Source organism: Thrips palmi, unplaced genomic scaffold (assembly GCF_012932325.1).
Source record: "Thrips palmi isolate BJ-2018 unplaced genomic scaffold, TpBJ-2018v1 HiC_scaffold_8, whole genome shotgun sequence".
In the NCBI taxonomy this organism is placed as follows: Eukaryota; Metazoa; Arthropoda; class Insecta; order Thysanoptera; family Thripidae; genus Thrips; species Thrips palmi.
Genome location: NW_023144635.1, coordinates 2696035 through 2723642, shown reverse-complemented (window position 1 = coordinate 2723642; position 27608 = coordinate 2696035). Strand labels below are relative to the sequence as shown.

At 62.3% G+C, this 27608-nt stretch overlaps 1 protein-coding gene across 8 annotated transcripts in view; it reads right to left on the bottom strand.

Annotated features, from left to right (window-relative positions):
* Window positions 1-26501, bottom strand: part of LOC117653168 (kinesin light chain) — a 53426-nt gene extending 26925 nt beyond the window's left edge. For 2 of the 8 annotated variants that reach the window (XM_034398631.1, XM_034398630.1), the window contains exon 1: window positions 14492-14578. In XM_034398631.1, coding sequence (XP_034254522.1) covers window positions 14492-14520 — 29 coding nt within the window. In that variant the 5' untranslated portion in view covers window positions 14521-14578. Of the gene's footprint in view, window positions 1-14491; window positions 14586-25390; window positions 25441-26083; window positions 26107-26248 lie in introns of those variants that run through there. The other 6 variants (XM_034398624.1, XM_034398625.1, XM_034398627.1 and 3 more) reach the window with 6 other exon arrangements.
* Between the last annotated feature and the right edge of the window lie 1107 nt (window positions 26502-27608).

Genomic DNA, 27608 nt, shown 5'->3' with positions numbered 1-27608 from the left:
AGCCAGGTGAGGTTGTCGACGGCGCGGCGAGATTGGGCCTGGCCGGCCCGGTCCGAGCGGCGAGGGGGTGGACGTGGAGGAAGGGCGCGGCGGTCTCCTATTTCCGAACGGAAATGACAACACAGGGCGCCGGGGGGCACCTCGGGCCGGCAGGCCAGCGAGGCGGCCCGATTAATCCGGACACAACCTCGACGGCGCCCCACGTGTGGCGAGGCGCGGCGCGGCCAATGGCGAATCTCGGCAGCAAGTAAAGGCGACACGACGCCAGCCAGCGGTCGCGCCGTCGAGGTGGCGGCCTGCTCGCCGCGCTCCCGCGACGCACGCCGTAAAACACGCGCCCATTCGGCTGACGGTCGTACGGGGCCGTGGGGAGGGAGGGTCGCCGCGGGGCGCACCGCGCACGCCGGGGGCACGCCAGGGGCAGGCTAGGCAACGCGTTAACCAAGAGCGACGTTTCGCTTCGGCCCGACACGACTTCCATCCCGCAGCGAGTCCCTCGAGTCATTTTTCTCTGCGCTGTGCCGCGGCGTGGCAGCGAGCTGCGTTCGTCGCTCTGTCCCTTTCGCACCCCAGCGGCGCCCCGTCGGGGTGCGAGAGAGCGAGAGGCTGCGTCGGGCTTGGCGACAGCGACAGCGACGCACAGCAGAGTCGGCGGTAAACAACATTCGGGCCAAGCAAGAAGGGACGCCTTTCGACTCGGCGCACGCGGACTTTCTCGGGAAAGACCGAGTTCGCTCCCCCCCCCCGTTCCTTTTCCGTGTCTCTGCAGCGGATGTGCACCACGACGGGGACCGAGACGGGGACCCCGCCCTCCGCCTCCGCCCTCTTCGGACGTAAGTCTTCCTCACGCCGCTGCTGTTCTGCCGACGCGACACGTCTCACCTGGTCTCACCCCATCGGGGGGATCGCATGGCGCCATCCAAGGGGCGGGGCGGAACGGGGCGCAGTCCCCGGGGTGGTGTCGGTCGACCCGATCCCAGAGAACGGGGATCACATCGCTGTCCACTGCCGTGTAATGAAGTGCAGCAGCAGCAGGCACCGTATCTGGGCCACGCCGCGCCGCGCCAGTCCTGGGGGGTTCCAACCGGGTTTATCGGCCTGGCACGGCGCGGCACCATGCCGCCGTCCCTCATTCACCGCACTGCCCCCGGCCCCGCAGGCACCAGGCACCGCGCGGGGCTCCCCCGTGCACCGTGCAAAAGAGCTGCGGAATAAGTACTACACTCCGCCGCCATGACGTATTCCACGGCTCCACCGCCAGACAGGCCACGGTGAGGGGCGGCGTGGTGCGTCGACCTGCAAACGCCCGGATCATCCCGGTCGGATCAATGTCGCGTCCGAGCTTGGCGCCCGGCATGCCGGCCCGGGCATGGCCGCGATATTGGCAGCCCGTCGGGACGACGCCGTCAAGCCCGTCAAGCCGCGAGGCCGGAGGCGACGCGGAAACTCGGGCAAACACAGCCACCGGGCCGCGGGCCCCCTCCCCATTCCTGCTAGTTCCACCTCGGTCCGACGCGGCGGCTCTAGACTCCGCAGCGAGCCGATATCGCCTCGCTGCAGGGGAACGGAAAAAAGAGGGGGCGGGGGCTGTCGGCTCTGCACTAAAGCGGGGCACATTATTGGAGCGGCGTCGCGTCAGAGCGTCGGAGGCGGAGGGGACTGCAGTCGCAAACGCACTCTACTCGCAGCACCGCGGCACGGTCGGCCTCACCGAACGCCGTGCAGCGAGGCAGTGCCGCGCGCAGCCGTGCGAGCGGGCGGCCTACCCTCGCGGCGTTCGCGGCCGGGGAGGCCGGGGAGGACGAGGACGCTGCAGCGTTACTCACCTGGAAACAAACAAACGCACGAGGTCACGACAGTGTTAACAGTCTACGTCTTCACAGACACACACGCGCACGAGGTCACGACAGTGTAAGTGTAGCAGCCTGCGTCTTCACGCACACGCACGCACACACGCACACGCACGCACACACGCACACGCCCGGGCCTTCTGAACCGGATACACCTGTTGCCACACCGGGTGCTTCCGACAGGCCCCTGGAGGCATGCTGGAATTAGCGCACCGTCTCCTGGAGCCAACACAGCCGACCCCCCACCCCCCACCAGGGAATGCAAAACTGAAGTAAACACACGGGGCGGCCTCGCGATCGGGGGCGGTTTTCTTTGTGAGTGGAGGGGGCATGGAAACGAGTCCGCCAGAGTAAACTCGGCCCGAAGGAGCGCATGCTGGTCATGGTGGCCTTGTTGGTCGTGCTGCAGGCATGGCCCAGGCATGGCCCAGGCCGGGCTGCGTCCAACGGCAGGGTCCGGACTCCGCGACGGCTTGGGCTGGGGCACAGCCTGGCCAAGTCTGGCCAAGCCGGGCACAGCTGCGGCGGAACAACACGCTTGCTCAGCCCCCGCCGCCCCCGGCCGCCCCGCCGTGGCCGCCCTGCCCGCCAGCAGCCCAAGTCCCCTCATTAGTAGCGCCGTCTCCCTCTCACACACACAGCCCAAACTGCGCCCGCTCCGCAAAAAAACAGGATATTTCCCGGAGCTTTTTCAATCACTTTTCACAACGGACTTTTTCCTCTTTTAAAAATCCGTCGGCACTGATGGGCGCAGGAGAGGTGACCGATGAGGCCTTCAGCGAGTTTTCAACGAGTTTCCAGCGAGCTTCCGCCACTTGAAGCGAGCTTTTCGGGAGCTTTTCAGCGCCCAAGCTCGCGGCGTGGGTAATCCCCGGCGGCGAGATGATTAAAACTTTGCCCGCGGCGCCAGGCGAAAGACAACAACAAAAATAAAAGAGCGCGTCGAGAGGCGTCTCCGATGCCTGCGAACGGAGATCATCGCGGAGCATAAAAGAGGGGCGAAAACAACAAAAACAAAACGTTCCTCGTTTATCTAGGGCTTTCGGCTTTGGCCTGCTCGCCTCCTGTAAACGGCCGTAATGCAAAGCCGCGTCGCGTCTCGCGTCGATCCCCGGCGCGAAAGCGAACAGAGGCCGCGCGCCGCAGAGACACGGAGCATAATCATTTATGACGTCAGCCTTGGAAAGCCTCTTGGCCTCCGCACGGCCGAGGATTTATGTCCTCGACGTCGGCGACCTTGCCAGCCAGCGCGCCATATCCCCAAACATATAATGCAAACATGAACCACATGTAAAAACAGTTTTATTCATGGTGCCCGGCCCAGCGGCCCAGCGGCCCGAGCGCGGCCAGTGCCCTCGGGCAGCCAGGCCGGGCCGGGCACAGTGGGCCAGAAGACCGGTGGAGGCGGCCAAAACTCGAGACGCGTTTTGAGCTCCAGAGTCGCTAAATGGGACACCAACCGAACGTGTGACCCCACCAATGGACTCCTCGTTCGGAGAGCAATCCATTGGTGGGGTCACACGTAAGGTTCGAGTCCCATCTAGTGACTCTGGAGCTCTGCACGCGTCTAGAGTTTTGGCCGCCTCCACCGGTCTTCTGGCCCACTGTGGGGCCGGGCCGGCGGCCAGCGCGACAGCAGCGGCCCAGCGCGGTGATAAGGGGTCGTTCATAAAACGGCGTGACGGACGACGCGCCGCTTTTTGGGCCGCCTTTCCGACCACTCACGACCGGCACGGCCACGCCGCCACGCCGCGGCTTGCAGTGGAGTGGGAGGGTGGGTGCACTGTGGCGGGGCGCGAAGGCCGTGATAAGGGATAACCACTTTATTCGCAGCACCGTGGCCGGATAGTGTGGCGCCAAACAACCGTTAAAAGAAAATTACAAAATGAAAAATTGAAGGAAGAAAAAGACCACCCTTTTCCCCGGGGGTTTTAATAGCTCGAATTTCCCAGTGTGGGGGACAGAGAGGCCGCCGTAAATCACGGGTTATTTAATTAGACGTGATAAGGCGAGGCTTGCCGCTTGGCCGCGCGGCCGCGGCGGATCGCTTGATTAGACCGGCCTGCGTGCTCCGTCTCGCTCGCACGCACGCGGCGCCCCGTATGGGTGCGAGAGAGACGGAGCGACGTGCGGCCCGAGCGACCGCACCGCACCGCCCAAGCAAAGTGCCGCGCCCTTTCGCCCCGCCTTCGCCTTTCCAATTTCCCTGCGCTGCGTCCCTTTTCACTCTCTCGCTCTCGGTCTCGGTCTCTCAGCGCGGCGCCGCCGCCGGGCGGAGAGCGCCTGCGAGGTAGGCAACGCGGGCGCAGCCGTGCGCGCCGGCACAGCATCCTCGGACGGCGGGCGCTCGCTCCGCCAGCCCCAACACGAACCAGCGCCGCCCGCACTCCTCGCTCTGTCTCTCTCGCACTCACGCAGCGCGCCGTGGGGGCGTAGGGGTGCGAGAGAGACAGAGCGAGGAGTGCGAGCGACGTGACGTGGCACGCCGTGACGCATCGGCCACGTCGAGGCGGCGCCGTCCCCGAGGAACCCCTTTTCTTCTTCGCAAAGCCCTGCCGTGCGCCCCGCGCCGCCCCATCCCGCCCCACCACGCCCCGCCATCCGCTCCTAATGGAACTAATACCCGGGCTCAGCGACGGGGGCCGCCCCCTTGTCCGCCCCTTTGGCCGCCCCCTTGGACGCTCCTTCCGGGTCTCCTCGGTCTAGGCTCGCCGGGACTAGGCAAGGCCAGGGGGTTGTATATCCTCTTACTGGCCCCGCCCCGCCCCGCCCCGCCCCCCGCGCGCACTGGCTGTCCTCGTGCCGCCCTCAGCGCCTGTTCACTAAGTGCAACTTATGGCTCCGGGCCTGGCACATGGCGGGGCAGTCTGTTACGGCCTGGGGCGCGCCGCGTGCCGCCTGCCGTCCGGACTGGGCGGGGCGGGGCGGGGCGGGGCGGGGCGGAACGCCTCCACGCCCACTGCCAATTGGACTTGCCGGGCGTCCCGGCCAACGAGCGCGGCAGTGCGGCGCATTATTTCGCCATCGTTACGCCCCGCGCCGCGTCTCGCCGCCCTGCCGACCCGCCAAGGACCTCGCCAAGGACCCTCGCCGGCATGGCCGCGGCCGTTCGATCCGCCATTACGGCGTCCTTAAAAGAGCCTTAAAAAGTGGTAAGGCGCAAGGCGCGCAAGGCTGCCCTGCATCGCGGCCGCTCCACTGCCCGCCCTTTTCCACGACTCGTCGTGACCTCCATTCCACGATTATGCCGACATTTTTCACTCGAGAAAATTCGGAATTCTGCGACAGGCCGAAAAATATTGGTGCTGGTTTCATTTTTCGTATACGAGGCCAGTTCAGTTTTTCCATGACTTTTCCACGACGGCATTTCTTTTTCTTCCCCCTGGGATTTGCCTGGCGCTACGCTTTTCCGGCCCCGGCGCGCCCTGGCGGCGCCGAGCCAATCCGCATAGGCATTAGCCCGCATCCGCGGCCCCACTGATAAGCGCCGCCATGTTTGGCAAACACGCCCGCGGCCGTCAGCACCCCCCCCCCCCCCCCCCCCACACACACACACACGCCAGCACGGCGCACTCGGCGTCGACACCAACCGACCAAACCAAACCAGCCCGGCCGTGCCGCGGTGTCGCGCCGCAATTCGGCTTTCTGTTTTTGTTTCTACTTCACCCCGGAGTGGAGCCAAATCGCGAAAACTAGATAACAACCAGTGCGACCGACCGCGGCGGCCCGCGACCTCAGTGCGCCAGAGCGCGAAGCAGCGCGAAGCAGCGCGAAGCGGAGGGAGATCGCGTGGAGGGATACGGCTAATCCCGGTTGGACACGCTAATCAAGAATCTGGCCCGCCGTGCCGCCGTGCCTCGCGTGATGGCGCAGCCAGCCAGCCCTTTAATTGTGGGCCAACTTTTCCGGACGACAAGCAGCGCGGCGGCGCGGCGGCGCGGCGGCGCGGCCACGCCCCCCCTTGTCTCCACTTGGGAGAGCGCGGCCAAGTCCGCGACGCGGCTCGGCCGGAAGAGAAGCGACAGCCCTGAGTGGACGGCCTCCCCTCCCCCTCCAGTGAAAAGTGACTCTGTCCCCTTTTAATTATGCATTTCTACGTTTCTCCTTGAATTAACTCGCCTCAGTCTCTCTCTGTCTTTCTCAATCTTTCGGCCTGCCGGTGACAGCCACTCCACCCTCCGCCCCCGGGGCCGCGGGGCGCGGGGCGCGCGAGAGAGAGAGCCCGTGCTCGTCAGCTGCCATGGCGCAATACAGAAGCCCAATCGGGCGCACTAACTCTAAACCAATTTCGAGTTTAACGTCGCGCCGCGCTGCGCCGCGTTGACCCGTCCGGCTTCCTCGAGGCAATCGATGGCCGCCTCGGAGGGAGACAAAGGCGCCCCGCGTTATTAGCAATCCGCCCCGCCCCGCCCCGGGCGAGGCAAGACAACGATAAAGCTGCTGTCGAGTTTAGGGCCGGACCGGACCGGTCTCGGCTTGGCAGGGCTCGGCTTGGCAGGGCTCGCCACGGCACGGCTCACGCCGCTGGCCCTGGTCGGGGCGCTTCGGCTCGGATCGGCTTTGCAAACGGAAGCAGACCTCGTCCGAATTAAAATGCAAAGCAAAGCAAACAAGAGGTGCACGGTGCGCCCCGCCGGCCCGCCGGGGCTGGCAGCCAGGGCGCGGCGGGCGGGGCGGGTCTTATCAGGCGGCCAGGCAGGGCTGGCAGCCCGGAACCCCAAACCCGGACTGGGCCGCTGCAGCTGCGCGCGCTCCGCTCGTTTACACGGGGATGAGGACTGCCGACGTCTCCCCGGACTTGTTGCCAACTTTAGACGGAGCCACAAAGAGGAACCCGCCGCCCCGCCAGGGCTGGCAGCCAGGGCGGGCAGCCAGGGCTCGCGGTCGCGCGGCCACAGCCCGGCCGCTGGAGGATAACTTGCGACACGACACAGCCACCCCATTCCCTCCCTCCGGGCTTGACAAGCAGCACCACGAGACGCGCGGCGGGCGGAGAACAAGAAGACCCTAATCATGACTGACGCCACTGGCTGCGCGGCCCGCCGGCCCGGGCGGCATGATGAATGCCGAGGCGTGGGAGGCGGCGGAGTGGAGGCACTACAGGCCTTTCCGCGAGCCCACTGCCAAAGCGGCGAAGGCAGCGGTTGGGATTGCTTTCCGCACCGCCCATCAGCCCCGAGCCCCGCGTCGACGCGAGGGCAGGCCGAGGCGAACAGAGCGACGGGCAGGCATTTCGGCAGGCTGGCCAGGCTGGCAGACCACCTCGAATAGGGGCGAGGCAGGCAGGCAGACAGATCCGTCGGGGGAGACAATCAGGGCAGCGAAATCGCTACGCCGGAAGCGGGGCGGGGCGGGGCGGGCAGTGCGGCGGCACGGCGAAGGGCCAGTGGGGCCAGAGGGATTGCGGGCCGAGTGAGACGTGCTGCACCGCCCCGCCAGCCCAGCCAGCGCCGCCACTGCAGCCCCGCGCTGCGTCAGCCAGCGAGGCCCCCGCCAAGGCCCCACCCCTCCGGTCTCATCTCCGCCGCACCGCCGCGCCATCCGCCGAGCAAATTTACCCGAGCGCTTTGGAACTGCGGCCGTCTCAAGAAGCAGTGCGGTGTGCCTCGCCAGCCTCGCGCGGCCCCGTCAATCAAGGCGAACAGCGGCGCGCTTCGAGACTCGCTCCGTCTCCGTCGCACTCACGGGGTGTCCCGCAAGGGTGCGAGAGAGACTCGAGTTCCGCACAGTGGGCCAGAAGACCGGTAGAGGCGGCCAAAACTCTAGACGCGTTTTGAGCTCTAGCGTCGCTAAATGGGACTCGAACCGAACGTGTGACCCCACCAATGGATTCCTCGTTCGAAGAGCAATCCATTGGTGGGGTCACATGTTCGGTTCGAGCCCTGCTTAGCGACTCTGGAGCTAAAGACGCGTCTAGAGTTTTGGCCGCCTCCACCCGTCTTCTGGCCCACTGTGTTCCGGCGTCGCCACAATCGCTCGTCCCACTTAGGGAAAAGTGTGGCCGCCGCCGCGGCCGCCAGAAGCACTTGGCCAAAGCCATTCCAAACTCGGCCAAAGCGGAGCCAAAGCGGCGGCGTGCCTCCCTCGCGGTGCCGCGGCGCGCCCCCATCGCCACGCAGTGCCAGTCCGTGTCCGCGCGCGCATTCAGCAAACTCAGCCACTCCAGGGCGTGCTCCAGGCCGCGCTCCAGGCCCACTCCAGCGCCGCTCCAGCCAGAGTGCTTTCCAGTCGCCGGAGAGCCGAGCGCCCCGGCCAGCAGTCCCGGGCCTCGTCAACACAGCCGTCCGCAAGGTCGCGGCGAGGGCGCAGTGTCACGTTTTCACTCGACGAGTGCACCGGGCCGGGGTGCAGCTCGTGGTGTCGCGGGCACGGCCGAGGCCAAGCACGTCGCCGTCGTGCCCCCGCCACGGCGTCATCGCCTCGCCGCGCCTCGCCCCGCAGTATGCAAAGCGCGACGACACGCCCCGACAAAGAGCGGAGTGCGCGCATGCATGCATTAAAAGTTAAAAAATGAACTCGCGCCCTGTAATGGTAATGGTGGGGGCGGGGCACGGCACGGCAGATGCCGCGCCACCGCGCGCCCCGGTGGCGGTACTACACCGCAAAAACGCGCGCGACACGTAGTTTGCGGTGGCGTGGCGCAAGTTTAAATTGCGCGCTGCGGAGACGGGGAGGCTGTGCAGACACGCCAGCAACGCGCACACACTCACACACACACAGACCGACCGACCGAGAGAGAGAGGGAGAGAGAGAGAGAGAGAAACTAAGAAAAACGGTCGGCTTCCCCGCGTGCCTCGCCTGGCCTCGCCTCTCGCGTTCCTCATTGACGCCGGCAAGATGAGCTTCGCTCTCGGGGTGAATTATTGCTGTTGGTGTGGTGGCGGAGTGGGCGGGGGGAGTGCGATTACCTCGCGTTTTATTATCGCTTCCCTGCTGTCTGCCAGCCCCGTCTGCCCGTCGGCCGCCCCGCCGCGCCGCCAGGCCGCCAACACTCAGCCGCCCCGCCCCGCCCCGCCCCGCCCCGCCGCGGAGCGGAGCGGACCCCATCTGTTCCCATCGCTGCACCCGGCTGCCCCAGTCGAGTCGGCCGGACGCCGCGGGCAGTGCGGCGGTATTGATTCCGAGACTTTCATTGAAATTCTTTCCTGGCTTAACAAAAATAAAACGAAGCGAAATAAAGTAAAAGAGTATTCGTTCGCAGCGACGAGGACAGCGACGACGACGGGGAGGTGTTTCCAGAGTAAAATACTGTCTGGCGCTGCCGCCTCTTCGCGCGCCGCGAGGAGAGCTTATATTAAACTGGTTAAATTTGCGAGAGAGCAGCGCGGAGCAGAGCAACCCAACCCCAGCCCGCAGTGCAGCAGTGCGGGCAGAGCAGCGCGGGGACCATCATTACGTCGCACCCAGTCTTTCCATTATCCTGGCCGCCGCGACGCCGCGACGCCGCGACGCCGAGCAGGGCGCGGAGCACTAGGGGCGCCCACTCACAGCAGTGCAGTGCGAACCAGTTCGTCCGGCTCAAGGACACCGAGGCCGTCACGCCGCCGTGCCGTCACCAAGGCAGCCGGGGCGGCCAGGGCAGCCGAGGCGCGCCGGGCTCCCCTCGAGGCGGCGCGCCGTCGGGGCGGATTTCCTGCAGAGCCGGGCGCAGAGATATTTGATTCCGAGTGGCGCCGCACGCGCAGCACGGAGCACGGCGCGGCGGAGCCCCTCAAGGGCAGGGGCATGTTTCACCGCTTCACCGTGGCGCGGGCAAGGCGGGCAAGGCAGAGAGGAAAGCGACCTGCTCGCAGAGTCCGGAAAAGTCATCCATCCCTCAGGCCGCGCAGCGCCCATCCCTCCGGGCTCCCCGGCGGTCGACGGTACCCGCCAGTCAGCCGGCGGGTGGGTCGGTACCCACGGCCGGCCGTCCAGCGGGGCTTCCGGTTGCCGGGGCGCCCCGCGACGCCCCGTGGCGCGGCCCGGCCCCGTGCCTCCGCGCGCACTGCATAAGAGATGCAGCGGGTCTAGAGCCCCCCCGGGGGCTCGGCGGACGGGCGGGGCAGTGCCGGGCAGGGCGGGTCCGTCCCCGGGGGAGGGGTGTGGGCGGGGGCGGCAGCTACATCGTGGTGCTGGCGAGGCCGGCCCCGCTCGGCTAAAAGCCCCCCGAGGCCCGGGCCGCCCCCGGCCGCCCCCGGCGTCCGCACGGACCGCGGCCATCGCGGCCGGGATGAAAGGTGAGACACATGGCCCACGTCGCGCGGCCTGGCAGGCTGGCATGGCAGGCCTGGCGGACAAAAGCGGCAAAAACGGGGAGAAGGAGAAGAAAGGGGAAAAGTTGGCGAGCTGACGGGGCGGGCAGGGCGGGGCGTGACGGCGCGACGCGTGACGGGGATCAGGGAGCAGCAGTGCGGGCCTGCGGGTCGCAGGGAAGAGAAGAAGGAAAAGGGGGAAGGAATAAGGCGACATTCCGCAAAGTTTGCAACCTTCCTCGCTTATTTTCGGCGCGCGGACACGCCGCCATCGCGTCGGGGCCGTGTCGACGTGTGCGTGCGACAGAGACAGAGACAGGAGAGGGATGCGCGACTAAATTATGCAGCCGGCAGCGCGGCGTGGCGCGGAGTGGCGTGTGCGGGCCATTGTGGCGTAATCTGAGGTCCCGGCAGGCGAGCAGAGGCAAAGGGGGCTCGTATGGCACACAACAAGCTTGAATGCCGCCTGATAACGACAGCAGCCTCCCCCGCCCCCTTTCCAGCCGCCCCCAACCCCAATCTGGTCCGCCCCCGCTTCGGCAACAACTTCCAGCAACCACGGCACGGCCGGGCACGGCGGCAGGGCGGCAGGGCGGCGGCCCGACAGCAAAAACCTGCTTCTTTGCCGAGCGCTTCTTTGAGCGCCTCGCGTCGCGCCGCCGCGCCGGAATACGTAATCCGGCCAAATTAGGCGGCGGACGGAGCGCGGACGGGACGCCCTCGCCGAATTTCAACAACTGCACGGACTGCACGGCCCGCGCGCCCACTCGGCATGCGGCAGCGCTACAGCAAGCAGGCCTTTTTGCTGCCCTGCCTGCACGGCCGCTACGTCTGCCGCACTGCAAAAAGCCAGCCAGCAGCAAGCCAGCCAGCCAGCGAGGGTAACTTCAGACAGAAATTCATCAACTTCCTAATAGTGCAGCAGCACACCCGGCTTGGCGCCCGGACGCACCGCACCGCACCTCTGACCGCCGCGCCCCAGTTTCGCTCGCACGGCGGAGCGGCGGAGCGGCGCCCCTGTCCAACTTGATCCCAAACGAACATAAAGTAAAGGTGCCCGGCCGGCCGGGCGGTGTACATCAAAACGCCGCCAAGCCCCCGGGACGCACGCTGGGCGCACGCGGCACGCGCGCGCTGCCATAACTCACACCGGGCCTATCCTCCATCGGGCGATGGCCAATGAACGACGCGCACGCAGCACGCACCAACCAACGGCCGCGGCCCACGCACGCGCACGCACGCGTCGACCAGCCCTGCCAGGGCTGCCCGCACAGCGCGCCAGGCGGCGCCAGGTCACGGAAGCCGCCGCCATCGGCAAAGGCCCGTAAACTAAACTGTTTCATTCTTTGGACAACACAATCCACTACGCCCTTCCCCCGAGTCCTGGGCAAATCAGCCTGGCCCCCGAATCTGTTTTCCGTGACTATACCAACATTGTGCAAGAAAAATGGAAACTTTTTGCAGCAAGATTTGAGGAAAATAAAGTGAATTCAAAGTTAAATTAATGATGTTCTAGCCTGACCCTGACCAACAAGACCGAGAACAAGACCCAGTCTTGAGGTAGTTTGCCGTGCCCCCATTGCAATGGGTCTGCCCACGCGTCCCCGCGAGCACGTGTGCACGTGTGTGCGGGTGAAAGAGAGAGAGACAGAAAGAGATAGACAGAGAGCAGAAGAGGAGAGGAGGAGGGGGAGGGGAGGGGGGACGTTAGGCCCGAGTGACCTGTACCCGGAGGCACCCGTGTGCTGCAAAGGACTGGGAGGGACAAACACACATCCCCGCTACAGGCAGACAGACGGACACACACACACGCACACACACACACACACACACACACCGCGCGTACACTCACACAGGGCACTCATCAAGCAGAGCCCCAGCGTACAATAAAACGAGAGAGAAAACGCAATAAAAAGCAATCAAGCCATTCATTGGTTAAAACGAAGGAGAGGATTGGCGCACATTTTAAGAAGCAATTGAGGGTGAAACACTGTTAAAAATGTTATGAATTTTCATTACAAATATGCATTGAAAATTCATGAACGCCATTAAATTTCATAGCGGCCATAAAATTTCATAAATATAATGAAATGTCAGAACACATTTCATGAAACGTTATAATATCTCCTTGAAAAATCAAGTCTGCAATGAAACGTCAAGAGATTTGATGAAAAGTCAAAACGTGAAACTACAAATTTAGTGTGGTTCTGAAAATTCATAACCAAGATATAAAATTTCATGTCGGTCTTTGACTTGTGATGGGCAGGTTTTGATGGCTCTTACATTGCCCGGGTGGAAGAAACTTCAGGTTTGACTGAGTTAGAACCTAATCGTGATTCGGAATATTCCTATGCTCTTCCCTGAGTAAATGTAGCGTGATAATATAAGTAGTAAATCAAACGTCACACCAAAAATGAATTTTAGTATCATTTAACGCAAACTGTGGTCAATCCACTGCTCACATGGTGCGGCCTGCCAGCCACCTGGGCTCAAAGTCAGGTTTCAAGAAGCTGCCGCTAGGTGGCGCTCGGAGTGCCGTGTTCGTTCACTTGTAAGTTTTGCCTATTCATTTAAGTAAAATCAATATTTTTTTCAAAAGTTTATCCTTGGTTACCTAAGTGAATATCTACTCTAGACGTATGCTAAAAGTGTTAAACAAAATATTACTCTGAAGTCGAGAAAAACGCAGAACCATGTTGCGACTCGCTGGCGCCTACAGTCGGCCATTGGGTTAGGTCCAGCGAAGGCCTCCTCGTGGTTGTGGTACAACATGCCACCAACTCATCTGACTGAGTATCACTCCGGGTTAAGATCTATATCTAAGGTGGACCTAGCCCGCTTGCAATTTTTGGAACTGGTGTTGGCCTGAGAGTCAAGATACCGGTCGAGTTTAAATTACCCATTTATGAAAAACAATACCACAAATGGAAATAAAATGTCAAAACTTGCATATGAATTTTCATTAACAATTTAATGAAGTTTCACAACACTTTGCTATGAAATTTCATGGTGATTTTCTGCAATGAAATTTATTTCATTGCAGAAAATCGCCATGAAATTTCATAACAGAAAAGTGATAATAATTACATTAACATGTTTTGAAATTTCAATCCGAATTTTTTAACAGTGAAGTAAAAAACATAAAAAATAGTTGTACGTAAACTGAAAATAAAAAGCCGGCTGGGGGATAAAACGAAAGCACGGTGCTCGGCGGCGGCTCGGGGAGGTTGTAAATAAAACGACCACCACGGCGCGGCCATGGTAGGCCATGGTGGGCCATGGTGGGCCATGGTGGGCCGTGGTGGGCCATGGTGCGCCATGGTGCGCCATGGTGGGCACCGCGGGGACGGCTAATGCGATCGGGGAACACGAGTGCGATCAGAATCGTAAAGCGCGTACCGACGGACGGACGGACGGACGGACAGACCGGGGCCAACGGACAGCGGACGGACGGACGACGTCCACAAAACCGAATCGACAGCGGGGAGGGTGCGCTGTGCTCGCGCTGTGCGCTGGCTGCGCCGCGTGCCCAACCCTCAAGCAGCGGGGCAGCGAGGCAGCCGGGCCGAATCGGCCGTAAAAAGACGAAACGCGATCCATGCCGGCGCAGAGACGATCCAGAACATTTTTGTCGTCATCTTTTGTTTTCGTTTTTATTTTTTATTTTTTTCTCTGCTCCCCGGGGGACTTGTGGCGCCAGCCGACGACACCCCGACGGGGAAAGGGGAGTCGAGCGCGCCACGCCGCGCCACGCCGCGCCACGCGCAGCCCACCGCATCGCGTTTCGCGTCGGCAGCGCGTCGCGTGTTGCTGTTTCAAATTAATTAACGGCCTGCTTAGCGCCCGTCCCCTAATGCTGCGGGACAGGGCGGGGCACTGCAAGGGCAGACACTCGGAGAATGGGAGAACTGGCAAGGGGGCGTAGGGGCGTCCATATGAGAAGAAAAAAAACTTTGTTGTGGTGTGGTGATCAGCTTTTTGATTGCATAGCCATCGAATTCGAACAAAGTCGATCACCACAACAAAGTTCTCTTTTTCGCGTGCAGCTCGGTCCAGCTTGTCCAGACTGCGGGTGGCGGGCCATGAGGACCAAGGGCGCCAGGGGCCGGGCAGGTGGACTCCGTTTGACTCGACTCCACAATCGACTCTGCAGCGTGGCGTGGCTGGGCGGGGCGGGGCGGGGCGGGGCTTGGCGTGTGGGCGGGGCGGGGCAAACATCACAAGCTGCGGGTGGCTGCGGCCCCGCGGCCCTTTCCCCTTCCAGCCGAGAGCGCAGGGCAGATCACAGGGCGAGGCGAGTCGGGGACCACCAGGCCAGTGTCCATCGGGCGGCTGCGAGAGGCCGCGCCGCGCCGGGCCGCCAGGACGTCAAACAGAACAGGAAGCAAAAGAGGAAGGCAAGATACTCACACTCGGTAGGCGATGATGGCCTTGGACATGCTAGACGCTAGGCGGGCCTAGGCTGGCATCGGGCTGGTGCTGTACACTGGGATCTGGCTGCGGGCAAACTCGCGCGCTCAAAGGGACGAACGACGAAAGCAAGCCACCCCAATCTGCCGGCTGTCAGGCCTATTCTGGGGCCGCCCCGCGACGCCCGGCCAGGCCGAGGCCACGGTATCCACGCCCTGATTGCCCCATTTCGGACACGTCAGGCCCAGCCTCCCCGACAACACTCATTCAGGTGGCGTGCGTGCATGGAGCCGACGGCCGCGGCCTCGCCGCCCAGGAGCTGCAAGGCCGCCGCGACTCACAATGCGCTACAACAAGGCCCTAGAGCCGCGGCGGGGCGGCGGCCCTAGTGTGGGCACCCGGCCGTGCTTCGTCCCTGTTCGCCAGGTTCGCTTCGATCCGCCGCAAATGACGGCCTGAATAATGCAGGGCCGCCAACACACAACGCGCGGGATGAATAAAACCGACTCACTGCCACGGCGCGGCACGGCAGGGCACGGCAGGGCAGGGCACGGCCCGGCACGGCCTGCAGAGAGGCGAGGCCCTTCGAGGACTTCCTCCCCTCCCACGAGCTCCCCCGCGACGCGCCAGCGCCGAGCAGGCCGGCGGCAGCGGCCAACGCCTGCGAGGTAGGCAACCCTACCGCAGCGCAGTCCCCGCGTTGCCGCGCTGCCGGGCGCTCTCCTCCGAGGCGCGCGGCGCCAGGCGACTAGAGTTGCCGCCCGTCCCGAGACGTCCCACAGTGGCGTGCCGCTGACGCGCTGCAGGCCCGTCCGGCCCGTCCGGCCCGTCCGGCCTGTCCGGGCGCAATGATGAACGAGGAGCGGACAATTTGCGCCGAGAGAAATGGCCGGCCGGCCCGGGCGTCGCAGGTGTGCGGCGAGGCGGCCGCGTTCGCGAAACCTCGCGGACCGCCAAGTCCAGGGCCTCGTCGACGTTCGCCAGCGGCACGCCAGCGCCGGGGCTTCCCCTAATTGCCTCCTGCAGCCAAGGCGGGGCGGGGCGGAGCGGGGCGGGGCGGGGCGGTTCACATGGTACGTGCCATGGCGGCAAGAGCCGAGGCGCCGAGGCCGTGAGGGTGGTTATGGCGCTGAAGAGGGGCATAAAGAAAAATGTTAATGCGGAATGGGGTTGGCTGGCCTCCACTTTTTGGCCTTCCATCGCGAGCCCGAGCCGCAGCCCGGAATGTCGAGTCGCACGCCCCGTGCTTCGCGGCGGGACCCGCCGCCCCGAGGGCGCAAAAGGGTGGAAGGGGCGGGGGGGGGGGCGAGCCGGGCCGTAAACGGGGTGTAGAGCGCATTACTTCCGCGCAGAAATACGTTACAAGGATGTGGAGGGGAGGGAGGGGGAGGGGAAGCGCTGAGCATGCCACCCCGCCTCTATCGGCGCGCCTACCGCCCCGCCCCGCCCCGCCCCGCCCCGCCCCGCCCGCACGCACGCCGCGGCGACGGAGCGGGCGGAGAGCGGAGAACGCCCTGCGCGCGGCGCGCGAGGCAGCGACGTCGCTCATGCGACATGCGCCGCTCCCTTCACTTCAAAGGGTAACCGAGAAAAACGGAGCGATAGGACGACGACGCCGGGGCTTTTCGCTGCTTTCGCCGTCGGCCCTGCGCTATGCTCCGCTTGGCTTTGCTTTGAGATTCCAGCCCCGCGGCGTCTGCAGGCCGATGCCGAACGGGGCGCCTCGTCGGCCTGTCTCTCTCGCACCCCAGAGGGACGCCCCGTGAGTGAGAGAGGGGGAAAGAGAGACCGCCCACTCCGAGTCCGCCTGCGGGCAGGCCGCCCCGACTGCAGGCCGCCCCGCCCCGCCCCGCGCCGTTCCCTTTGTGCCCGTCGAACCCAACGGCTGCTCTGCAGGCGGATTCCCAAACGTGCTTCCGTCGCTCTGTCTCTCTCGCACTCGCAAGGCGTTCGTGGGGGAGAGAGAGAGACAGCGCGACGAAACGACCGTTCGGAGTCAGTCTGCAGGCAAAGGAAGAGGCACGCGTCGTGGGATCAATAAAGCAATGTCCTGCGATAAAACGAGCCGGCGTCGCACGGCCCGGCCGAGGCCTGCCCCCTGGCTCGACTGGCTCGCCGTGCCGCTTAGCATCCTTACGGCCGTCGTTAAAGGGAACAGGTGCGGATGGCAGTCGGCCGCGCTGCTGCAGTGTCCTCAAACGACCATTTCTTTTCCGGTGTGCAAGCAACCTGCTGCGCGCGGCGCTCTGGCCCCGATGCTTTTTCCCGGCCTGCTCGTCTCTCCGGGCCGACCGTCAGCCAGCTCCTGGCACACTGATTCCGAGAGTCGTTTTCGTCGCGCTGCCACTCGCGGGGCGTTCCGTGTGGGTGCGACGGCGACCCTCGGAATCAGTCTGCAGGGCGGCGAGGCGCAAGGGCGCGGGCGCACAGTGGGCCAGAAGCCGGTGGAGGCGGCCAAAACTCTAGACGCGTTTTGAGCTCCAGAGTCGCTAAATGGGGCTCGAACCGAGCGTGTGACCCCACCAATGGATTGCTCTCCGAACGAGGAATCCATTGGTGGGGTCACACGTTCGGTTCGAGTCCCATTTAGCGACTCTGGAGCTCAAAACGCGTCTAGAGTTTTTGGCCGCCTCCACCGGCTTCTGGCCCACTGTGGGGCGTCGTGCTTTGGTCGGAAGCCCAGTCCGCGATGCAGTGGAAGGACGGGACGGGACGGCGGGCCCTGCCGCGCGCTCTCTCGCACCCATGGATGGCTCGAATGGGTGCGAGAGAGACAGAGCGAGGCGACGCTGTGCGGAATGGCCCTACTGACGGAGCGAGGCAGAGCATCCGACACCCGTACGGCTTCACTGGGGAGCCGCCGTGGCGGGGGCCGTGGCGCCGCGGTGCCGTCCAGCCGATGGAAACATTTCCGGCAGCGCTCCCACTTCACCGCACCGGTCACGCCAGGCCCGCCAGAACCCGTTCCCGTTTTCCCTTGATTTACGTCCCCCATTTTGTCCGTCCGTCAGACGTTACTGGGATCCAGCGCGGAAAAAAAAATGACAAAAAAAGTTAAATTTAGATGATTTTTTTTTTCGCGGTTTTAATTAACAGAGCCGGTCCAGGCTGAGGAAGACGATGGTAAATTTGCCGGGCCGCAGAGGGACCGCACCGGGGCGGCGCAGACGCGAAACATTATTAGTGCCCCGACGGCACCAGGCGCAAACAGCAGCGCGTCGAGGGGCGGGGCGGGGCGGGGCGGGGCGGGGCGGGGCAGCCCTCAGGGGAACGGCACAAGCGTTACCTGGAGCAAGGCCTACACTGCAAAGCCGAGGGCACACACAAACACCGCCCCGCACCAACCTCAGCAGAGTTTAACCAGGACAACCACGTCCCGGTGCGATCCAATTTCGGCTCCCATCGACCCCGAACCTGATACGAGCGAATGGTCGCCGTTCCCCGGGGCGTTTTGTCTCGCAGGCCCGCGGCCCGCGGGTCGTGTGCATGTGCGCCGCGCCTGTCTTTTATAGACGCCACAGAGGCACGCCGAAGAGGAACTCGGGGGCACTCGGCGGGGAGGGGGAGGCGCGACGGGCACGTCCACGACGCCGTCGCGCGCCACGATATGCCACGACTTCCGCCGGGGAAATGAGACTACGACGCGCGAGAAATGGAGGCGGGGCGGGGCGGGGCGGGGCGGGCCGAGTCCCGATCCATATCCCCACGAGGAGTCCCGCATCCAATTGGGGAATCGAGGGAAGAGGATCGGGGACCGCCAAGCCGCCGCCAGACGACCACCACGACCGCGACGACGGCGACCTCGAGCACGTGCACAGTGCACAGCGAAGGGCGGCAGTGAAAAGACGGCGCACCTCGCGGTGCACAGTGGGCCAGAAGACCGGTGGAGCGGCCAAAATTCGAGACGCGTTTTGAGCTCCAGAGTCGCTCAATGGGACTCAACCGACCAATGGATAGCTCTCCGAACGAGGAATCCATTCGTGGGGTCACACGGTCGGTTCGAGTCCCATTTAGCGACTCTGGAGCTCAAAACGCGTCTCGAACTTTGGCCGCTCCACCGGTCTTCTGGCCCACTGTGCGGTGCCTGGCGATGCGCCGCGGCAGACTCGAAGGTGCGAGAGAGACAGACAGCGCGCCACCTATCGGCCTCGCCCTCGCCAGGCGCCGCGAGGCGCCGCCAGGTGAGGCGGTCACCGGCCGCCATTTTCTGACATTTTCTTTCCCTCCCCGCCGCCGTGCAGTGCGCCAAGCGGCGCGTCGCGTCTTGATCGTCTTGTTGTTGTTGTTGTTGTTGACGCTGCCGTTGTTGTCATTGTTAATAATGCAGCGCGAGGAAAATGGAAAGATGGCTTTTTTTCGACGCGGTCGCGGTGAAAAACACGCGAAACCGTGCCCGGCTCAATGGCACGGACTCTGCACGGCACAGGTGACCACAAAAAAACAACAACACAAAAACGGCAAAAAATGCGGTGGGAGCAGAAACACGCGCACGCAGCGCGCTATTTTGTTGGGAGCGGCCGCTGGCGCACGTAGTGGCCGACGGCCTCCAATTGTACAAACGTGATGCCATTTCAGAGACAGAGTGCCCTCGACAAACGCGCCGCGCGCTGTGCCGTGCGGCTGTGCGGCCGTGCCACAGCACTCTCCCGAATAGTCACCGCACCGCAGAGCGGCAGAGCGCTTCGCCGGGACTCGAACCGGGGACCGTTACGGGGGCCCGCAATTTGTGCGATGCGATTCCGCACCGCCCCCTCCCCTCTCGGCGTGGCTCGGCGTGGCGCGCCACTGCTAAAGAGCCCCCACGGCCCCACGGGGACACACGAGCGTCGCAAGAGCGCGCGCAAGGCGCACCAGGGCGCGGAGAGAAAAAGGAGGAGTGAACCAGGACGTTGGGCTGCACGATGAGGGTCTCGGCCGCGGCCACAGCGAGCATCGTCTCCGTCCGAAACGAACGCGGTGCCACTGTAAGAATTCGTCGTCACATTGACATTTTCATCACTTTCATCACATATGGTGACATTCCATTGTCAAAGCTCCCATCAATGTCGCATGGGCGTGTCAACAAAGAAACATCAAGTGACAACCAAAAATTTCACAGTGCGGCCTCGCCCACAGCGCAATCCCAGGATAAGGGAGGGCGGAGGGGAGGGAGCACCCAAAACAGTTGCCCGCACCCAATTACTGACAGCAGCGCCAGTTGTCCGGGCGCCCCGGCCGCCCTCTGGGCTGGGGACGAAGCCCCGGGCCAGACCAGTCCAGTCCAGCCAGTTCGGCGGGCAGGCGCGCCGCCGCGAAACGCAACCGCTGCCACCGCCCCGGATTCGGGATTGAATCCTCCACGGAGTGAGTGGTGGCAGCGGGGCGGGGCGGGCAGCAGTCCATGGCACAGTCTGTCAAGCCAAGCGCCGTTTGGGATTGGCCGAATCGGAAGGGCAATCTGCTGGAAAGGGGGGGGGGGCGTTCGCGGTGCCAGCGGTGCCCCAAGGGGGGTAACTGACGCGCTAATCCAAGCGGGGCTGGGCGGGCCGACCTGCCGCAACACGGCGGCCCTCCAGCCAGCCCTTTGCCCCAGCCCTTCGCTCCGGCCCTTCGCTCCAGCCCTTCGCTCCAGCCCTTCGCTCCAGCCCTTCGCTCCAGCCCTTCGCTCCAGCCCTTCGCTCCAGCCCTTTGCTCCAGCCCTTCGCTCCAGCCCTTCGCTCCAGCCTTTCGCTCCAGCCCGCCAATTTATTTGTTCCGCCCCTTACTCCGGGGGAATCTGGCGCTACATCCGCCCTAATGCAGCCATTCATCCATCTTTCTCAAAGGACCCGGCGGCGGCGCGCTCTGCCGCAGCCAGCCAGCCAGCCAGCCAGGGCTGGCAGAAAAAGCGCAGCGCCCGGGGGGCCGCGCCGCGGGCAGGGCAAGGCGGAGTGGCTGCCGGGTTGGCGGGCTCGACATGCAGATGCGGGGCTGAATAGGACGGACGTGCGCCATCACGGCGGACCCAGAAAGGAGCGGCGAAAAGGCGGCGGAGGAGCGGTGTTTGAACCCAGAACCCAGGGCCCTGGCTTGGCCGACCTCCAGTCCGGCCCGACCGACGACGAGCACCGAGGAGAAGTCCTCTCTCAAAGGCCGACCTCGTGCCTCGGGGTGCGAAGAGCTCTGCAGCGAGACAACAACACAAAACCACCACAACAACAACAACAAGCTGCCGCACCGGTGCACCACAAGGATTCGCCAGGAATTTTTAAGGCGCTCGGCGTGGCGGCCGCGGAGCCGCACGCCAAGGGGTGCTTCCCAGGCTATGAGCCCCGGGCCGGGCGCTAGGCGCTGCAAGGCGCTCGCTCCGCGCGGCTTTTGGCGGCAAAGGGATGGCCCGCAGCACCGCGCGGCGAGGCGCGGCGAGGCGCGGCGAGGCGCGGCAGGGAGCAGCAGCGACGCGATCCCCGCCAAGATAAACCTCGGCGGAATGGAAAACACACACCGGAGGGAAGGCAAGGGCAGGGACAGGAGGGAGGCGCGGCCGTCGAGCCCCCGGGCGGCGTGGCGGCGTGGCGGCGTGGGCCCGCATACCGCCCCCGTAATGACCACCCATCCCCATCCCGCTGGGCCGTGCCGGGGCACCGTGCCGGGGCACTGCACCGAGGCACCGAGGTACCCGGGCACCGCCGGTACTGGCGACGGGGAGCACCGCCCATCCTGACAGCCGGCCAAAAGCAACACTAAAACGTACAGTCACCCCTGCGGAGTTGCGCGACCCGGCGGCGCGGCGCTTCAACGGCGCGGCTCGGCGCGGTGCGTCGGCGGCGCGCGGGGCGGCCAAGCGGCGCGGCAGAGGGGGGTCGACGCGGACGCGCGGTGCCAGAGCCGGCGTGGCGAAGGGCGAGAAGGGCGGCGGCGTCGTCCCTCCGCTCTCCGTACCGACCCGGCCGCCTCGGCTGTGCGCACACGACTGAGCGCCGCGTGGCGCCGCACCCACCCCGCCCCGCCCCGCCCCGCCCGCCACCCTCCGCGCCGCGCACGGCCCTCGGGGCCTTCTGGTGCAACACAGGGCGCAGCTAGCGCAGCCAATGTGGTGTCCGGCTCCTTTCTGCACACAAAGGGCGCGGCGTGAGAGCACGACAAACACACCCGCACACACACACACATTCGTGCATGAATGCAAACGGGATCGCGCTGATAAGCGTTTGCTTTGCGGGCCAGGCGCGGCGTTTCGAGTTCGCCGAGCAAACCGACCGAAAGCAAACGAACACGGAGAGGCGCGAGAGGACGGCGGCCACGTCGACTACCTGAACACGGCGGATCAAACTCGTGTGCGTGTGTGTGTGTGTTTAAACACGTACGGCGCCCCCGCTTACATCGCCGTCGTCATGGCGACGGTCGGGGGGCACAGGTGGGGTCACGTGTCCGCCACACAGACAGACACACGGAACAAAGAAAAGAATTTGGCAGCCCCACTTCACGGCAGCCTCCTCCGCGCCACTTCACCCACTTGGCCCACTTCGCCCGTGTCAATACGATAAATCCCCCGTCAGACAGCAGCGGCGCCCCGACGGACGGACGAGCACCTTCGGCTACCTCTGCAGACCGATTCCGAAATCGCTCCGTCTCTCTCGCACTCATTCGGAACGCCCCGTGAGTGCGAGAGAGACAGAGCGACGAAAGCGACTCTCGGAATCGGTCTGCGGGTAGAGATAGAGACGTGAGGAGGTGGGGGCGGCCGGACCCAGAGAAAAAGGACACGTGGGCGGAGCGCGAGGCCGAGAGGGACATGGCGGACATGGGGTGCGCGCCGATCACACGGACGGCCGCGACTCCAGCTCCAGTCCATCCGGCGGCCCGGTCCGGCGGGAATTCTCGCCAAAGTTGCTGAGTAATTCAGTTAGCTAGTTAGCACAGGGCTTTGCGCGCCTGGCCCGCTTTGCGGGTCCAAAGCCACAAACACTCCAGCGCTGTTGAAGTTGAAGGTCGCCCGGAAGCGCCGGAAGGGGGCGCGGCGGCCGCGGGTGTGCTTTCCGCTTTCCTCCGAGAAAAGCTGGGACGCCCAACATCCTCAACACCTGGGGCGATGTAGAGAGGAGGCGGACGGGAGGGGAGGGGAGCAAACATTGTGATGGGCGTACTCTACACCCCAGCCACCCGATCCAACAACTCCGATGGCCTCAAAAAGAAAAGTTGCGCCCAGCGCCGAGTTTCTCCTCTCTTTTCCCTTCCGGTGCGAAGTTTCGGTACAAATGTCCCCCGCGGAGAGGCGGGGCGGAGCGGGAAACGAGACAGCGCGCGGCCGGATAAGCTGGAGTGCTGGAGCCGCCGTCCTGGAGCGAGCACTGGCGCACCTGCAGCGGAGTGCTGCACCTGCCGACAATGGACCCGTCTGCCGTCAAGCGGGGACGCCAGTCGCACGCGGCCACAGCCAAGTGAGCCAGCCCCGGGTTCGAGACCGCGCGGAGCAGCAATGAAAAACAAGTGGCGGCGACATGCGGCGGGCTTGCATGACTTTGCAAGCCGGGGCCGCCGGGGCCGCCCGGACGTCCTCAAACGCGATAATGAGGGCTTCGGTCTTGGAAGACGACGTGCCGTGCCGTGCCGTGCCGTGCCGTGCCACGCCATATCGTCGTGTCCACAAGCACGACGGCGAAGGGGTGGGAGGGGCCCGGCGGCTCGCCGGCTCGGTCGATACTCCACCCGCCACACCGCGACGCCCCCTCCCCCTCCCCCTCCCCCTTCCCCGGCGGCGCGCCCGCTTGGCCGCGCGGCCGCCAGAGGGCGCCAGCAGACAGCGACGCCGGCCGGCTCGCGAGGAAAACACACGCACACCCCTCTTTGATATTTCTGAAAGTTTCACGTAAACTTGGGGCCGCGTTTAGCCCTCGATAGGCCGCGCGGTGCCGCCGCGTGGGGGAAAGGGGCGGGGGCGGGGAGCGCGCTAAAGACCGGCCCGCTGCGAAGCCCAATCGAGTTTAACACGCACAGCAAAGCATAGGCTGGCTACATAAAACAAAGTGGAAATATTCCCATTCTAGATTCAGCGTGGTGGACTTGGTGGGCACGCCCACCGCCCTGTGAGAACCTGTCCGGGAGGCGAGGCCGGCCAGCTCTGGCCAGCGTCGGAGACGACCGACTCCTGAGACCGCCCCGCCCCATACCCCGCAAGGATCCATCATCGCAAGTCCATCCCACCGGCCGTGCCAGAAGCAAGAGCAAGAGCCCCGCATGCTCTGCCGCCACACTGTGCGAAAGCGGGAAGCCAAAATGCATCCCAGCAGCACAGCGCAAACGGCGAGGCTGCGGAGCGAAGTGCATCGCCACGACAGCCAGTACTACACCGAGTCGGTGCACTGACAAACGCCGAGCAAAGCCGCCAAGCCGTTTATCGGCCCAAACCGGCAACGACAGTTTTCCGCGGCCGACGGCCGAAAGGCCGAACCCGACCGGGTCGGCCGGGCTGCCGAACACTGTAAACGGGGCCTTATCTGTCAGGGCCCCGCGAGGGGCCATCTCCGTGCCCGCGGTGGGGCCGCGGTGGGGCCACGGCGCGGCCAAGCCTAGCCCAGCCCAGCCTGCGGGCCGGGGGTGGCTCGCCCGGTCAGCCAGGCGGACTCCGAGAGTCGTTTACGCCGCTCTGTCTTTCTCGCGCCTACACGGGACGCCCCATGAGTGCGCGAGAGACAGCGCGACGAAAACGACTCCCAGAATCGCTCTGCGGAGTGAGATAACGCGGTGGTCGTTTGGGATGGAGGCAATCCAGTCCAGTCCAGTCCGTCGCGGGGCCTTGGGGCTCGGCCGGCGGGCCCAGCCCGGCGACAGGGCTCTGGGCTGCGGTAGCGCGGTCGCGGTGCGGGTTATGGCAAAGGGCGCCATGGCCAAGCCGTGCCATGCCGTGCCATGCCGTGCGATTGATGCGGTTCGACCAGGGCCCCTCCCCTTTCGCATCGGTCCGAACTCCAGCGGTTCGCGGTGTGTGATGCACGGCCCTGGCGCAGAGCGGGGCACATAAATCGTGCCAAAGTTGAGGTAGGCGGGATGAGAATTTAGGGGCGCGCGGTTGCAGGTCGGGACGCGGGTCCGACGGAACGGGAACGCTGGAAACCGCGGTGGTTCGCGACGCGCTCTCACATTAGCCGCGACAAAGCACGTTTTGCCGTGCGTCCCCGTTGTCGCTCTGTCTCTCTCGCGCTCCCAGGGCGTCCCTTGGCAGTCCTTGGCGATGAAAGGATGGGCGGAATCAGCGCGCTACGGCTCGCCCTGTCCAATTTCCAGCCGAGCATTCAATTCACTGTCCGGCCCGTCGGCATACCGTCGGCCAGAGCCGGGGAAGGCCGGGGAAGGCGTCCCGCTTTGCCCCGCCTCGACGGTCGCAGCCTTGGCGGCCTTGGCGACCGCCACCCGCCACTGCCAATGGAGATAGCCGACGCCCGTCCGGCCGAACGGCCGTCTAGTCCCGACGCACTGCATCACCGCGGTGGGGCTGGTGGGGCTCGGGCCGAAGTGCCAATGAGGAGCGGAGCGCGGAGTCCCCGGTAGATACAGAGAGCGAGAGACACACACAAATCGGCTACGCGATCCCCCCATATCCCCCCCATGGCTCAATGGTCAGCAGCTCTGTCCACCGGGGTCCAGCGGGGGCGGGGGGCGGCGGCAGGGGGCGTTTGGCGCCACACACACACAGACGGGAGAGAACAGACTATCGGTCTGGAAGCCCTCCGGCATCCTAAGACTTCAGGATCTTGGACTTTCAAGGGAACAGCCAAGGACACCTCTTTTTTTTTCCATTCCTCATCTTCTTTTTATGTTTGCTGGAGTTTATGCCAAAAACTGTAGGCAGTCAGTTACGCTGCACAAAATTTCTCAGCTGGTTGAATTTCCGCAGCTGTAATAAATTTAAGAGTTGTCCCAAAAAAGTAGAGTTGTGCCACTTACCAAGAAATTGGGGCCACAAGTATCGAAAGGCTACAAAATCATTGCAGGCTCTGAAAATAAAAGACAAGAGTAATATCAGCAAAATGCAACATGCCACATATGAGTTTCTAAATAATGCCTTTGCTTACATATCCTCCCCTACTACTTATAAATCCAACGGGTCGACTGCTAATTAATCTAGGTGACCCAAATCATGGTTCCACACAAAATTTAGAGACCAAAAAATTTTCTATTATATTAAAAATTTATTTTTGAATTTAACCCCTACTTTTGGGATAGATGTATACTTAAGATTTGACCTGGGCCATTGTGAGTCCATGAACCCTGACATTCATTGCGGTGCAAGGTTACGATTGGCACATATAAAGCAAGCCAATCATCTGCCTTAATTTTGGATTGAAAACAATAAAGAAGAAAATAAAAATGAAAATTGAAGTGTGAAAACTAAAACTCGAGAATTGAAACTCAAATGCTACAAAGGTAAATTTAAAAATAAACCAGTGGTTTAGCCTCACTTTTTTAAAGTTTTTAAAAGGTCAATGTAGCAAGACCGTTCATCCACAGCTGTATATTTTTGATTAAAAATCAGATTACAGTGTTTCGATATGGGCAACCTTTTGTTCTAAGTTTCAGGCAATAGGCAAATTTAGATCACTATACTAGCAACGGTTTGACCCGGTCCGTCAACATAACCTTAGTAAGGGTTTTGATGCTAAACGGGGGCTCCATAGTAGTGAGTAGAACGGTGTTTTGAAAACATAGATGTCATCCAAGCATTTTTCAGTTATTCACAAACAATGATATCGTACGAGGAGAAGTTATCAACAAGCTGGGATGTTTACAGTAAAGTACACGTACGGGTGATTTTTAGACTCATCACCTTCAGCCTCCAGCAAAGAACCGCAAAAATATAGCCGGTATGTTTTAGCACAATAATGTTTAACAACACGAATAATGTCGAACCTGGTGGGCTTGAGCACAAAAGATGACAATTACCAGAAGAGTCGCATACGTTTACGATGATGTACGTGCACTACTACAACCGCAACCGCGGTGAACGCACTCTACCGGCAGGCAGGAGAAATTCGATGGGCTGGCAACAGTCATTCGCGATCTACACCTCTCCACCCACCCACAATTCTTGGTTCCTCGGCTCCTTGAAATTGCCTACATTCAGGGGACAACATACAGCGCTGCGCCACGGACCCGCGGGAACTACTGATATGGCGGGAGGTTTTGAACTTGGAACATATCAAAAAAGGTTTGGGAAGTAAATTTTGATCCGTATGATCTTAATTCTAATGAAGATGCTTCCCATGATAAAATATTGTGGCCTAAAGTGGATCCCAGGCACATGATTGACTACTTTTTGGTGTTCCCAAGAGCTCGGGTTGGGGTGGTCCGACTAAAGCTTTCTCGACATCTTTTATTTTAGACCTAATTTTTTTTCTTTAATTATTGATTGACTATTTCTTTGTTTTGTGATCACTGATCATGTTAACCTAATGTTTCATTAGAACTTCAATGTAACTTCTTCTTGAACAATTGAGTGAAAAACTTACTTATGCAGCTTTTTTCTTTGACTTTTTGTGCGCAAATGAAGTGAAAAACTAATATTCCCCACCTTAATTTAGAAATTGTTTTTATTAAATCTTAATATATACTAACAAATTGTTCACATGCTCGCCCTTACTATCACAGTTAAGAGAGAATTATGGCTGTAGTGTCGATTTCTTTATAAACTGTGATAAGGGCGAGCAAGTGAGCAATTTGTTAGTGTATATTAAGATTTAATTAATACAAACTTTGAACGAAGGTGAGAAACATCAATTTTTCTCTTCATTTGCGTACAAAAAGAGAAAGAAAAAAGCTGCATAAATAAGTTTTTCACTCAATTGTTCAAGAAGAAGTAACATTGCAGTTCTAATGAAACAGTAGGTTAACATGATCAGTGATCACAAAACATACAAAAGAAGTCAATCAATAATTCAAGAAAAAGCAGTAGGTCTAAAAAAAAAAAAGATGTCGAGAAAGCTTTAGTCGGACCACCCCAACCCGAGCTCTTGGGAACACCAAAAAGTAGTCAATTATGTGCCTGGGATCCACTTTAGGCCACAATATTTTATCATGGGAAGCATCTTCATTAGAATTAAGGTCATACAGATCAAAATTCACTTCCCAAACCTTTTTTGATATGTTCCAAGTTCAAAATCTCCCG